A 15,485-nucleotide genomic window follows, 5' to 3' on the forward strand; every position below is an offset into this window, starting at 1 on the left:
CACATTCTCAAAAGGTTTAGGTACCTTTCTACGAATCTAAGGAAGTGAATGAATAAGCTGTTTTGAACAGAAGTCAATAACGAAGTTATGATCCTAAGACTAGTAATTGTCCAGCAGAGAAAAAGAGAGGTATTGCTGAAAGACTTAGAGGAACACTGTGGTGGATCTTCAGAGCGTTTTACATGCCTGGCTCCAAGACTATCGGGCAACTGCTGTACAGGAAAACTTCCTGATCCAGAACTTCCCATATGACCTCTGAAATAAATTCAGTCCAACCAAGTCTACTCATATCAAAGCTCTCCTAACTCAGCACTGGAAGGGACTGGTTTCTTGAGCACCCAAAAGCATCCATATGCAGGGCCTGTAGAACATGCACAGTGCTTACATCCTTGTGATAGGTAACATGTGCATTTCTGCCTTCCTAACAAAAGAAAAAGGTGAATTGTTAAAAGACTAAGTGGAAGCAAGAAATGTCATGCTAGGGGTTGTAATCTGCACTCATGCGTTCCTTTTTCGGATGAAGTATGAACTGTACACTGGAAAGCAAATTGAGCTTTACCAAGATCTAGACTGACGGAAAGAAGGAAGAATGAAAAGGATTAGAAGCTGCAACAATAATACTGAGCACTATGTGACTAGCTTTTTTCTTCATTCTGATTTGTACCCCTCCAAATAAAGCTAAAGTCTCATACACCTGTCTCCATTAAAATAAAAAATAAATATAATAAAATAAAATAAAATAGAAAAAAAGAAAAATGCATCACTTATTTGTACCAATTAGCAGATAGGAAAAGAATTAGCCTGGAGATATGAGCCAACAATGGCTCAGTTATATCTTCTAATCTATCATGTATTTGTATGCCTACTAATAAAGATGTAATAAGTCAATGTTTCTGACACAGAAAGAGCAGGGAAATTTCCTTTCATATGTGGAAATATATCTCAGAATCAGCATGCTGCTCAACCCAATCTCAGCCATCACAGGATTTCAGTTAGCTCTCTTTTCAGAAACCCAGCAAATAAAGGAGCATTGTAGTGATTAATCTTTTTAATAAGGGCTGCTAGCCAATAGCTTTTGATGTAGAACTATCGTCATAGATTAGATTAATGTCTTATCTACTCTTCAGAAAGCAAATTATTTTAATCTTTACATTAAGGTAGTAGAAAACCTTTTGCAAATTCTACAAAATGTTACACACAGAAGACCAAAATGTATTCCCAGGGATCCATCCAAGGAGGAAGCCATTTTAATTCTGGACTGATCTAATTCCTCAAGACTGTAAGGAGCAAACAGCTACCTCCATGCATATGCAAACCACTCCTGAAACATCACTGTGCACAGAACTGTTTTAGCCAGACTTTCATGCCTTACCTGGATAGCAAGATCTGTATTATCCATTTTACATTCAGCGTGTACTGAAGAACTGAGGACTCTTTGTCACTTTGCAGTGTTATATTCCCTGAACGTAGGTACTCCCATTTTGCATGTCTATTCAAAGAGTAGACTTCAGTAATTTGGTCTTTGAAGTCGACAGATATGAAAGACTGAACTTTCAGCCCTAGTAAATTATTGCCCTTGGGTCCAATAGACTGTAGGAGATACCTGAAGGTTTGATTTCCCTACACACCTAGATCCAAAGTGCAGCAATAAGTTTGTGTTACAAAGACTTTTGTGTATGTGCAGTGCAGCTCACTGAACCATGTCTGATTTTGGAAGGGGCCTCAGTGCTCAAGTTCCAAATCTCTGGCTGTGGGCAGTTTTTCCACTAACTAGATCAGGTTGCCCAGAGCCCCTCCAAACCGGCCTTGAATGCCTCTGTGCAGGGCTGCTCTCAGTGAGTTCTTCACCCAGTCTGTACACACTGCTGGTATGGCCGTGAGCAGGTTGCATCACCTTGCACTTGGCCTAGTTCCGGTTCATGTGTGCCCACTTCACAGGCTCATATTTTTGTGTGATTTCTTGACAACCTTTACATCAATCAGAAATCTCCATCAAGGAGGAATAGAGAAACCAGTCTGAGGAAGTGTGACAGTGTGCTCACCCTGCTCCCTATCCCCAGCTTCTTCCTTCCGCCTGGACATTATGCCTATGGCCTTATTCAGGACTGATATCACTCTCTTGCAAAATAGAATTACGGTATGGTTTGCATTGGAAGGAACATTTAAGATCATCTTGCTGCATTCCCCCTACTATAGGCAGAGATATCTCCCACTAGACAAGATTGCTCAAAGCCACGACCATCCTGGCCTTGAACATCTCTGGGGATGTGCTCCAGCCCTCTGATCACCTTTGTGGCCCTCTTCTGCGCCTGACCAACAGCTCAATGTACTTCCTTTATTGGGGCCCCCAGAACTGGATGCAGTACACTAGGTGAGGTCTCATGAGAGCAGAGTAAAGGGCAGAATCACCTCCCTTGACATGCTGGTCATGCTTTTCCTGGTGTAACCCAGGATAAAGTTGGCCTTCTGGCCTGCAAGTGCACATTGCTGGCTCATACTGAATCTTTCATCAACTGACATCCCCAAAACCTTCTCGTCATGACTGTTCTCAAGCCATTCTCCTCCCAACCTGTATCTGTGCTTGGGATTGCCCTGAATCAGATGCAGAACCTTGCATTTGGCCTTGTTGATCTTTATGAGGTTGACATGAGCTCACCTGCCCAGCCTGCCCAGGTCCCTCTGGATGGCATCCTTTCCCTCTATCTTGTCAGCTGCACTGCTCAGCTTGGTATCATCTGCGACCAGGATGTCAAGCAGGACAGTGTCAAATGCTTTACACAAGTCCAGACAGATGGTATCAGTTGCTCTTCCTTGGTGAAGCCATGCTGGTTACCTCCAATCACTTCATCTTTATTTTCCATGTGCTTCAGTAGGGCCTTCAGGAGGATCTCCTCCATGATCTTTCCAAGCACAGAAGTGAGACTGACTTGCCTGCTGTTCCCTGAATCTTCTTTTTTTTTCCTTCTTGAAAATGGAGGTTCTGTTTGCCCTTTTCCAGGTAGCGGGAACTTCACCAGAATGTCACGACTGTTCAAATAATATGGATAGTTGCTTGACAGCTTCACCCATCAGTATTCAATATCCATGGACCTTGCCTGGTCCATTGGGCTTGTGCACTTTCAGGTCCTTTTGCTGACCTCGAACCTGACCTTCACTTACAGCAGGCAGAACTTCCTTCTCCCCCTTCTTATCTTTGCTTTCTGCCGCTTGGGTGGTGCTATGACTATTACCCAGTCCTCTTACCCTAGAAATAGTGAGCAGCCCAAGAACCCCTTGAGCTGTGATCTTCGTAAGTCTGCATGTGACCTTCCCAGTTGCTTCTAAATGCGGTGAAATTTGTGTGTCTGTAGTCATGGGGTTGATTATTGGAGGTGGTTTATTGAGATGTCCACCTCTTAAGAGAAAGTACAGTATTGAGGAAACCTCCAAGGAGAAGTGTGGTGATTATGCATGGAGTCTGTCCTAAGCAACAGAAACCAGCAACCTCCAATGTTACCAACACCAGGAGAACGTGATGTGCTGACTGTAAGAGATATAGCTGTGGAGTGGAGTGGAAACCATCAAGCCAGGCTCTGTGATAACCATGCAGGGATTGGAATTTGGTGATATCATGGAACTGGTAATCTGCAGGGTCATCACCCTGAGCCAGCAGCTTTCCACTGCAGCCACTGCAAGAAAGATACCCATGACGAGTCATTTATGAGAAACCTGATATTGCAAACTTGCTGGCTTGCAACCTTGGTACAGTGCATCTGCAAGTCTAGCATACATAAGAGAATGCCTGAGAGGGGCCCCAGGTCACCATTTTCTTTGTGTTCTTAATTGCTTTTTGCCAGTTTAGGACAGTGATATCTGCTGGTGTTTGTGAATCTGGTCAGCCCATCTCACCCTTCATGGGCAAGGTGTGACAACAAGGTCCTGAAGGTACAAAGTGACAACAAGGAACCTGAAAGTATCATTGGAAATTCTGGGAAGAGAACTCTCCATCTCCAGTGTGGTGTTGGAGAACAGGCATTCCATTAGTTCATGATATGTATCAGATGACTTCAAAAATCTAGTGCTTGCTCTTGGAGTTCAGGTTCAATATTTAAACAGTAAAGACATATATACGTAATACTTTTCCTGGAAGTGTCATATGTAGTCATTCTTCCTCCAACAACTCCTTGATGTATGCCGATGTCCCTTTGGGCACGTGTAGCTGTACAACCACCTGCTTTCCTTTGCTTGTTATGCCACAATGAACAACTTTTTATCTTGCTACACTGTAACTCAAAACAGTTTTTATGAAACCCAAGATGAGACTTTGCACGTGATGGATATAAAGATGCTCCCACTACATACAGCGTGGATGAGAAGTGGACTGTTGTGGCTTTGGAGTTTCAGTGAAGTAAAGATGATGCAAAACAAGAGTGTTCATAAACCAAGCAAAGCTAAACTGGAAAATTTTAGAAGCAGCACACGTCAGTTCAATTTGCTAAATCAATATATTGATCCTTAAACAAATATGCATTGATACCTATTGGTAAATCAGTCTATATGAAAAAGAAGAAAATCCTATAAAAATGGCTTAGAAGAGAAGGAATTCAAGCAAAATACCATTGCAGACAAGTTGGGAGGTCATCGCTGCTTTCTGTATTCAATCAAGAGATTGAATTTCTCTTCCCACCTCCCCTTCTGCTTTAGGTACACATCTTGTATGATACAGCACTTGGCTGTAAGAAGTACTTCCTCAGGAAACTTAGGAATCTCTATAGAGCTATTTCAAAATTTAACGTTTTTTGTGGTCAGCTGTATTATTCGTATTCTTGGTTCTCACACATGCTTTGCTGACGTAGCAATTATCAATGGTGATCCAAACGAATCTGTGATCTGTGGCTTCAATGAACAGCGCAATTCATTCCACCTGCCATAAGAGATCTCATGGAACAGAACAAGACTCGGTAAGGGTGGGAGTGTGAGTCCATTTGGACATGAGCGGACTTGCAGCATAGAACTGAGTGCTTATCTCTTAATGTAACAGGCAGTTGCCAGAATCCCTTACGCAGTGCCATGGTTTTGTAATTTTGCTATTGGTATTCCACTTCATAACATCATGTACAGCATGGGTAATTAAAGGGTTAATACTCCAGTTGCATGGATTGGCAACCTTCCAGATACCTGCTTCTCAAAAGTGAAGAAGAACTACCTATCCCAGAGAACCTCACAGTCAGAGAAGGAAGATACATCACGGAAGTCACGGGATCTGGCTGGCCCGCTCTCTCTCGTTGTCAGGCAGAGGGGTGGGTGTGCTTCCAAGCCATGCACTTTCATTCAAGTAGGCCTTTCAGTTTTGCAAACTTTTTCTCTCATTTTATTTGATTTATTAGCCTCAATTCCAATTAGATTGTATTATATTGTGTTATCTTGCATTCCAATATCATAGTTAGTAAAATAAGTTTTCCTCCTTAGATCATTGTCTCTGCTCCATTTTATTTTCTTTCCCCTCTCTGAGCCCTGCTCCCGTTGCCTTACCCCTTTCCTTTTCCCTTCCCATTTTGGGGAGCCAGGTGGCCCACGGGCCTACTGCCCCCCTGTCATGGGCATAGATTGATCTAGATAACTCCGTGACATGTGGTAGGATGATTTCTAAGTAAAAGTATGAATGAACAAGTCAGAGACCAGGGAGAATATCCAAGTAGTCCGTATATGCTAATACTGCAGTGATTCAAAGACACCAGCTTCATTCAAATTCTGATTGTGGCCCAACACACCATAGTGCCCTCTATATAGCATCGATGTTTGACTATCCCTGGAGAAAAGAATCCAACTCTTTTCAGAAATCTTACAGAAATCTAGTGTCTCAGAGAAACTCCACTGCTCCATGAAATGTGGTTATAAATGATTGAATGGGCATTGAGAGCCACAAGTATGAAGGAGATTGGCATGTTTTACCTTCATAATCATGGTTTCCAGAGTCATGCCGATGTTTAAAGAAATAAAAAAAAAGAATCAACAGAACATCCCATGTTTCCTGAATCACTTCTACCAATCCTGATGTCTCAGGGCATCAAATAAGGGTGTTCAAGAAACGCTGCTGCCTCCAATGAACAGACTCACTGCTGACTGTAGGATGAACAGAACAAATCACTGTCTAGATTTCCACTGACAGTGTCAGCAGTGTATAGAATTGAGTGATTGAATTGGAAATGACAGGTCAGTTGCCCTGAGAGCCCTTATCCTCACTGCTGGCAGCAGCTGCTGCCCAGCACACTCATGAATGGTCAGCTTTCTCTCCTCGCTTCATGTCCAGAGAAGCTGCGTTCCAAAGCATGACTCATTCTCTGGTTGCTACTGTACAATTTCACTGATTAAGTGATTAAGTGTAAGTCTTGAAATCTCCTTACATTCTTCACTGATCTTTCATGTCACTGTTCAAGAGATAATCTCTGCAAGTTGCTTTGCATTTGCTGCATGCTGGTGACTGTCTCCATATGCAGTAGGTGAGAGACAAGGGAAAAGGGAGACTTAGCTGGCCAGAAAGTGGACACATCCTGGGCAGAGAAATTTCCTAGGCCTATTGGAGTGGAGATGATGACAAGGCAGGGGAATAAATGCAGAGGGTCAACCAACAGAAAGCATAAAAGCGGTAGCCCTCTTGTTATTTAGTACTTAAGAAATGACCTTATTGCGTTAAATGACATCCTTGACACAGATCATCCTAGATGTGTCTGAAGATGGGAAGAGCATAACAGAGACTGGTGTGATCAGCCAGATGCCCAGCAAGGAGGAGAGATTTGATTCCCATATGCTGTGGGAATTAAGGTTGTCTACTTAGCCATCTAGCCAATCTTGAAGTTCTCTTCCAACATGCACGTTTACACTTGACCCTCAAGTACAGCATGTTTGCAAGCTCCGCTGGGTGTACCTGCACAGACCCACCAACCAAGCGATAGCCTTACCCAGACTTGAGGCCCCCCACTTCTTGCTGATTGTTCCAGCTTAAACTTTCCTAGTCAACACACACGCACACCCCACACACTTCAGTTTGGGAAAGATACACATACTTGGCGCATTCTGCAGGTGACTCCCAGCTCATGGACTTTGACCCAGTGACCTTCTCCTGATGCTGGATGGAGACACTTGCCTCAATCACACCAGTCCCATCAGTATCTGGGATAGCATCCCAGTCCCATCCCATGACTGGGAGTAGAAGACCCCTACTTTCTCCAGTACGTCATGCTAGGGCCCTTCTAAATTCAGTAGCAGTACTGCAGTCTACAGCCTCAGCATGACTCAGGAGCAGACCCCCAGCCCACTCATCGATCTCCAAAGAGGCCAGCACTCTGGGATCTGAGACCGTTGGGCCCTCATGAGTCCTAGAGTCTGCTCATCAACCACTGACACCAGGACCCTTGCAAACTCCTGTAGCTCATCTCACATCTGCACCGAACACCCTTGGCTTAACTCCAGTAGCTGCACCCAGTCCACTCATACCAATCCGTGTAGCCAGCATCCCAGCCTAAGACCCCACGAGTCCCACCACCTGCTGACAGTAGGACTCTCAGTCACTCCGCTGGCTGGCACCGCAGTCATACAGCAGTGTATCTTACCATAAATATTCCAATGTGCTTAAGAAATAAAATACTTTTAAATATGCTTTTTTTTTCCATCAGAAAATATTTATTTCTTTTCTTGATACACATATATTGGAATTGGGCTTGCCTAACGGGATGGATTCCATCAAACTTAAACACAAGTAAGAAAGACGATTTGACAAGAGCTATAGGTTGTTTGAAGTGCTTTCAGCTAGCAGTTATGACGTAAAAATAAGTGCCATTCTCATCGACATCTTTCTTACTCATTTAGTTTTACATTATGCTGATGCTTGTTTGTAATTTTTCCCTTCTACCTTTGACTGAACTGTCAGTCCCCTGTCAAGTCTCAATGATTTTGTGGAATATTTAATGGAACAGGAATATTTTGATGGCAAACAGGCTTGAATCTCCCTTCCCCTTTTGATAGAAAAGGGTAGAACATTTCTGCAGATTCTTTCCCAAAGCTTATAAGTATTTTCAACATGTTGCTCCTCTGTTCTGCACCATAATAGAAGATCTGTGCTTCCTCCAAGTCCAGAAGCACACCAATCACTGTCTCACTCATATCCTTCTTCTCAGGCTTGCTGTTTCCCTGGATAGAGCTAATCACTCCCCTGGATCTGTGCAGTGCCCAGTAGTCCCCCCTAGCAATTGTCCCTTGCTCCTCTTGTTTCCCTTTCTGTCTTATGACCCCCAGCACCCAGTCCTGCTGCTGGCCCACATCCACTTCCCAGTAGTGTTTCCCAGCTGCAAACCCTTCCTTTGCCACCAGGACAGGCACTGTGGAGGAACTGCTCAGGTCAGCAGCTTCACATGCGTTGTCCTCAAAATCTGGAGCCCCAGGCACCTGGAGCTCGAGGAGCTGGCATTCAGGACTCACAGTGATGGGAGCTGGAGGGGAAAATGAGAATGATCCAGTGAACAGAGTGTTTCAGGGACATTTCCCCATTGTAGTGGGAAATGGGCTGAAGTGTTTCATGGTTTCAGTAATCATGGCATGATTTGACAAAGAGTTGAAACATTTTCCCCAAACAGGGCAAACAGCAGATGTAGGAACCTACAAGTCCCTTGGAGCTGTCATAGCTATGATGTCTCTCTTGAGGACAAATCCAAGTGATTCTCACCATCTTTCACACACTTTATAATTAATCTCTCTTTCACTTTTCCATTATGTCAGGGAGGTGGTGGAGTCACGATCCCTGAATGTGTTTAAAAACAGTTTGGATCTGGTGCGCAGGGACATGATTTAGCGGAGCGTTGTTGGAGTTGGGGTAGTTTGGTTAGGTTGTGGTTGGATTCAATGACCATTAAGGTCTTTTCCTACCTGAGCAATTCTATGATCCTTGGATTCTATGATGATGATGATGATGATGATGATTGCTATTATTATTATTGTACATTCAGACCTCACATGAACACACTTCTGCAACTTCTTTTCTCAGTATTTCCAATAGCCACATCCAAGCCTCATTTTGTTTTATCCAGTTAAAGTGAAGGCTTATTCCTGTGACTCCAGCTCAGCTGGCCGATCTCTAAGATCATGCCAATGTCATTTCAGGAGAATCTGGACAGAGAAATACACCATTTGCCCACCCTTTCTCCTGTCTGCTTACCTGCCCTGTCCCAAGCTTTCCAGAAATCTGCAGAAGCAAACGAGACAGAAGGGTTTTGTGAATCTCATGCACAGTTCAGTACTTGTCAGCCTGTACTCTGTTGCCTTGTGATGTGCAGTTATTGCCATCACTGAGATTCTGCCCAAGGCCTGATTTTATCTAAAGCACCAGTATGTATTCCAAGAAAATAAAATTCTTAAATGACTTACCCAACTCAAGTTCTATTCTACCTGAAAGATAAAGATATTCTAGTTATTAAAATCTGTTATATTGAAAGGTTGTTCTAGTTACTAACACCAGTAATAATTTTATGAGATTTTTCTCTGTTGTGGTTCAGTTTTTCAAAGTTGGAAAAACCCAGCCCACAGAAGACCAAGCTGCACAACACGTAAGCACTAGCACATATTGAATTAGTGCAGGAGAGGTGTTCCATTCTGTGGATCATTTTAGTGGCCCTTCTCTGGATGTGCTTCAACAGGTCTATGTCACTCCAGTATAGAGGACTCCACATCCGGACGCAGTACTCCTGGTGAGACCTCACTATCGCAGGGCAAAGGGACAGGATCAACTCCTCTGACCCCTGATGGTCATGCATCTTTTGATACAGCCCAGCATACAGTAGGCTTTTTGGGCTGTGAGGGCGGAGTGCTGGCTCATGTCCAGCTTTTCATCCACCAGTACCCCCAGGTCTTTTTGCAATGAAACAACTCATAACACATTATGGTTGCCTGTAGATCTATCCTAGCTTTAGGTAGAGCAGCTTCTGGCAAGAACGATTTTTCGCAGTTCAGAAATATCTTAACATGTCTCTTGATGTCTATACTGAAGAAGGAAAGTGAACTGAACTGTGATGAGAACTGTGCAATCCCTTCATCGTCAGGTATGGCTTCCTCATGTTGATCTGAATGCTTGCATGTTTTTTGTAAGGTTTGCAAGAAGAAGATTTACTGAAGATGTTCTCTTACCAAGTTTACGTTCTATATCCGAGCATCCTGCAAAACAACGGGTTTAATAAGTGAGAAGGAATCTCAAGGAGATGAAGATTCAGAGTTGAGGTATGATGCGAATGATTCACATGTCGAGAATTCAACCATGAGATGAAGTATCCTTTGAGATTTGCCATATAAATATTGTCAATCATATTTTAAAGGTTTGACTAAGAAATGAAAAATCACAGGAGTTGTTAGCTAGAGCTTCAAGAAACTCTTGTATGGCCAGCAAGACTCAAGGCGGATGGATTACAGAGAAGAGAGAAAGTATCACAGGACTCACAGAAGCACAGCCATGCTATCTAATAATCTAAGCAGTGATTGAAACTGAACTAGAGGTCATAGCCACTTACTGGAAGTTATAACCATTTAACTAGAAAGAAGTTATCTTCATTTTCAATGAGATAGCTGATTTTGTTTCTCATTTACTTCTAAGTTTGCATTAAAACTGTCTTGGTTGGTGTATTTATTTACCTGCAATGTGCATCTTCTCACGTGCATCTAAGTAGACCAACAGGCAACAAATAAGAAAGGAAAGAGAATAATAAAAGAAAAAAGAAAATATTACTGACTTGAACAGTTGGTTTTTTTTACAAAAGTCCAAAGGATGATCAGCTATGCTTTAAAATTATGCCATTGCACTCAATGACAAAAGCTCCAAAATATTCATGGGAAATGGATCGTAATGGCATTTTGAATCTTTGAATTTATGATCAGCCATCAACACTGGTCACAATTACATTTGAGAAAGGGAGCAGTCACATCCAGAAAAACTTCATATCAAGATGATCTACATCTCATTGCTCTTTTGGGGATGTAAAGCTTGCTGACTAGAAGTACTCGAAGAATTATCAAAACCATATTCTTACCTAAGTCCTTCTCCAAATCCTCTTTGTCTGAAAGAAATGACATAGGATTATCACTGTATCTGTTTCAGTATCAAATCGCACACCGAATGTGACTCGTTGTTCTTGAATGCTATTTCCTCCATAATATTTTTACATAGGACCAACTGAAATGATTCCAGTCTATCTAGTGAGGAAAAGAAGGATATGCTGCATGGGCAATTAAGAAGCCAGATGACAACTTGGTAACTCCAGACAGAACGGAACAACCAGGATTCATTCATATGGTCTCTTTAAGGCACCTACCTGTTGAATATCTCAATCTCATCTAGTTGCCTGTCATGTCCCTTTGATTACAAATAGGAAATCCACACACCCTTCCTCCCACCAGCTACTATCCCCAGTAATAACCTTCTCATATTGTTTATGTCTGTTCTCCGACAGAACACATCTAATAATAGAAGACAAGGAGTATTTACTTTTTATCAGATCGTCCCTCGTTGTTTCTAAGAAGAAAACAACAGACAACAAAAATTGTAACATTAATTACTCACTTAAAAATTCACCATCACAAAACAATTAACAGGACTAGAAGAATCTGAAATGCTCCAAGCGAGTTGAACCCATGAGCACTGCAGATCAACTAAGACATTTTAACAGGGGAGTATTTCAGTAGCAGGGCATCTTAGAAATACCTGAAGAAACATGAGCTACTGGAACAGGAATATTGTCAGGCATTCACCAAGGAAGCCTGCTATTACCTCCTACCTGGAGAAATATTATGGCAGGGAAAACCTCCTCACACAAGAAGGCAGGCTGATTAATACTAGGTCTTCATATTGGATTCATTATTTGATATTTACAGTCAGTATGTAACTAACTCTTGTTTCAGGGAACACATGAGTGAGCACAGTTTGCTCATGCCTATGGAGCTACAGAAACTGTTGACTTGATTGTGTCACTGGAGGGAAGGGTATATCTGTACTGACAAGTAGGTCTGCCTGTGAGTGATGAGAGCAAAACTCCGTGCTGAAGCAGCAGTGGCAGTACTTGTAGCTGATGAAAAAAAAGGAAACACTTCACCTTGATGCATTACAAGACTGAAGTGTCTCAGTATTGATCATTCCTGCATTATTATCAGAACAGTAGTTTAGGAAAATGCTTCTGAGACTGTTGCTAGCTCCAAAATTGAGACTATTCTCCCAAAGTAGGTTTTAGTTGGATTCTTTAGTTTCCTCGTTACTCACCTTCTTTTTGTTTTCTTGTACTATTAACTGGAAAAGGAAGAAGAATTTTTAATTATTTCCCCAAGAAAAAGACTCCACTGAGATAATCACAGTATAATTGCAATGAGTTTTCTTTCAGAAATCCCTCTTTTAAAGCTTAGCCACATAAAGGTGTCTGTTTAACATTTGTAAACACATACAATTTTATCACAAAAACAACCTTTTGAAGTACATTCTGTACATTCACACACACACCTACTGCACACACCAACTACTTTTTTCCTCTCTCCATCTCATTCCTGTCTGTTTCTTTCTCATACGCATGTTGGTATGCCACTTCAGTTTTCATTAACTGCAATTTGCATTGTGGCTGAAACATCCATGTCAGCAGATGTAGGTGGACATACTTACTCTTTAGCTTATAGCCTATAGCAGCGATAACAGCCACAGTGCAAAACATAATTGCAAGGAAGGCAGTCATCCAAGGTGAAGTGGATGGAAAGAAGACATCTGTAAAATATGAACAGTGTTCCTTTCAATGAATGTTTGTGAAAGAGCTTAGGGCATGTCCAGTGTCCAAAGTGTACAGATTTATTGCCGTCGTTTTTGCTGCAGTGTATCCCTTTTGGCCTCTTCTTGCCACCTGTGACAGTTATAGCTGCCCTCCAATTCTCCCTGTTGCTTTGCCAGATAAAAAGTGACAGAGATATGTTGGAGATGCCACCTTTATGTAAGAAATGTGTGTTAAGATGCCCATTTGAGGACGTTATTTTAATTACTGTCCTAATAGATGAAGTTCTGGGGAAAGGAGAATCATCTACAGTGGTATTTCAGATGGAAAAAAAAAAAAAAAACCCAAAAAAAAAAGGATTCCTCTGTTTTTCTGCTTTACTTTGGAAATCTGAAGAGATCTGAATGGGAGGGTGACACTTGCTGATGCGCAGAGTAATCATGCTGTTGTCAGGGAGAGAAAGGGGTTGAGAATTAACCTTCATCATTTCCTACCAGCACTTCTAAATCATTCCCTTTCCAAATCATTGCAGTGCTCTCAGGTGATGATTAATGAGAACTGACTAATTTATTGCAAAGATGCATCTTGAACTTAATGAATAATATGAAATTTTACTTCTTAGTACGTTAGGCTTCTTAGCACATGCCATCTATGTCTTTGGTGGATATCCAGAATCTCTCCTGCACAAATGGAGAGATGCAGGACAGCAGCCTGTAACCTGGTCCTCACAAATATCAGCCCACAGTGTCACTTACCTGAAATCAGGACTCGGGATTCACATGCTATGTTGAGGAGATCGTTGACTATTCTGCAGGAGACTTCCATGTCGGATCCAGGTTCTAGGGTCATGGAACTGACAACATCAAAAAGGCCCGAAGAAGTCTGCAGGCTTTGTGTGACCACCTTCTCCTTCCGTGTCTGTCCTTTGCTGTCCAGCCAGATTACCTCAGGCTGTGGAAACCATCCCTGCGACTTGCAGGTGAGGCCAATGCCCTGACCCACGTGGCCATCCAGGAAAACTTCAGACTCTTCACTTTGAGCTATAGAAAAGTAAGAAACAAATAGGCAATGCGATATTCTCTGACTGAGCAGCACATCTTTGAAATATCTTCCTCAGATTTGTCAATAAACACAGTGTGTGAGTTGAAGAGATATAGATGCTTTTAGGCAGCATGTCTCTTACAGTCTTTATAAAGACAACTTGTTTTCCAGGCATTTTTGATGTCATCAAAAATAATTTGAAATTGTAATGAAAAAACTAATTTTAACATTTCACTGTCAGGAAATTTGCTGCTAAAATAGATTTGGATGACACCATTAAGAGATTAAAGTTGGAATACTGTGATAACTGGGAATACTATGAGAAAAGTGATGTGTAGGATGGAGCAAGAAATATAGGATGAAATACAAAATACCCTCTCAGTCAGTCTACAGTTACCTCACTTCTACATAAATCAGCTTTCTTTATCAAGGCATTCTGCTCTGCTCCGTTTACACGCTTTCATAACCACGTGTAAGACAATGTTAAAAAGATATTTTTAGAGTCCAGATGGCAATAAGTGTGGCCTATCAGAGCGTAGGCTGGTCTTCCACATGGCTAACAGTGCCCCATAGTCCTTACCAAAGATGTACAATGGCACTGAGTAAGAAGTAAAAAACACCTGACGTTCCACTTACCTGCCACATCCAGATCAACCATCACTTCATCATACCAGTTCTCCAAAGTGACACTGCAAATGTACTTTCCTTTATCAGAGACCATGACATTTTCCATGTGCAGGGATAAGTTCCCCTTATTAATTTCACTCTGAAAGAAATTTGTACGGCCCAGGTATGCCTTATTCTCTCTCACTGGATTTTGTGCATTTTTTCCATCATAGGTAGTCACTTCTGTGTTTAGGGATTTTTCAGTAAATGTCCACTGAACAAATACTTCCTTGGGGATTGTCCTAGCTTCCAGCTGGCAGGGCAGGACAACTCCTTTTCCAGCAACTCCAAGCACAGGATCATAAGAGGGTATGATTCTATACTGGCCTGCAAGAAGAAGTAAATTCAAATCTTGCCAGTCACAGATGTTGTCATTAGCATTTTGTATAGCAAGCAGTAATGTCAGTTTTGTGAATGTACCCATTCAGTTCTGACAAAATGAGTATATCAGAAAATGCTGTGAATCAGGATGTCATCTTAGGAGTTATTTTGATAATTTCCTTCTGTGAAATCAAATACTGATGTGACCAGACAAATGGAGAGGAAGAAATCCCATTACGGTAAGGACTCTGGGATTCTGCTGGATGAGAAGCCTGCAATACACACTTGCAGCCCAGAAGACCAGCAGTGTTATGTGCTGCACTGACAGAGGGGTAGCAGCAGGGAGAGGGTGGGGATTGTCCCCCTTACTTTTCCCTTGTTAGGTCTCATATGGAGTACTGCATCCAAGCCTGGGACCCCCAGCATGAGAAAGATGTGGAGCTCTTGGAATGAGTCTAGAAGAGGGCCACAAAGATGTTCAGAGGGTTGGAGCACCTCTTATGAGAAGAGGCTGAGAGAGATGGTTTTGTTAAGTCTGGAAATGAAAAAGCTCCTTGGTGGCCTCACTGCAGCCTTCCAGCACTTAAAGGGAGCTTATAAACAGAAGGGAGATTGACTTTTTACACAGTCTGATAGTGATAGGACAATGAGGAATGTCTTTATTCTGAAGATGCAAGATTTCAATTAGACGTTAAGGGG

The 15,485-nt window shown here is 42.1% G+C and overlaps 2 protein-coding genes across 14 annotated transcripts in view; both read right to left on the reverse strand.

Moving 5' to 3' along the window:
• LOC121107841 (butyrophilin subfamily 2 member A1-like) overlaps positions 1–1,415 on the reverse strand; it is a 143,329-nt gene extending 141,914 nt beyond the window's left edge. For all 7 annotated transcript variants that reach the window (XM_046904836.1, XM_046904838.1, XM_046904837.1 and 4 more), the window contains exon 1: positions 25–1,415. In XM_046904836.1, coding sequence (XP_046760792.1) covers positions 25–248 — 224 coding nt within the window. In that variant the 5' untranslated portion in view covers positions 249–1,415. The remainder of the gene's footprint in view (positions 1–24) is intronic.
• Positions 1–15,485, reverse strand: part of LOC101751912 (E3 ubiquitin-protein ligase TRIM39-like) — a 42,393-nt gene that overhangs the window by 8,738 nt on the left and 18,170 nt on the right. For 2 of the 7 annotated variants that reach the window (XM_040654241.2, XM_040654236.2), the window contains 7 exons: positions 11,501–11,527; positions 11,046–11,072; positions 10,651–10,677; positions 10,153–10,179; positions 9,397–9,417; positions 9,188–9,214; positions 7,634–8,465 (listed from right to left, as the gene is read on the reverse strand). In XM_040654241.2, coding sequence (XP_040510175.1) covers positions 7,921–8,465; positions 9,188–9,214; positions 9,397–9,417; positions 10,153–10,179; positions 10,651–10,677; positions 11,046–11,072; positions 11,501–11,527 — 701 coding nt within the window. In that variant the 3' untranslated portion in view covers positions 7,634–7,920. Of the gene's footprint in view, positions 1–7,633; positions 8,466–9,187; positions 9,215–9,396; positions 9,418–10,152; positions 10,180–10,650; positions 10,678–11,045; positions 11,073–11,500; positions 11,528–12,268; positions 12,296–12,658; positions 12,758–13,513; positions 13,799–14,435; positions 14,793–15,485 lie in introns of those variants that run through there. The other 5 variants (XM_025145903.3, XM_040654238.2, XM_040654235.2 and 2 more) reach the window with 5 other exon arrangements.

The sequence above is a fragment of the Gallus gallus genome, chromosome 31 (genome assembly GCF_016699485.2).
Source record: "Gallus gallus isolate bGalGal1 chromosome 31, bGalGal1.mat.broiler.GRCg7b, whole genome shotgun sequence".
Classification (NCBI taxonomy): Eukaryota; Metazoa; Chordata; class Aves; order Galliformes; family Phasianidae; genus Gallus; species Gallus gallus.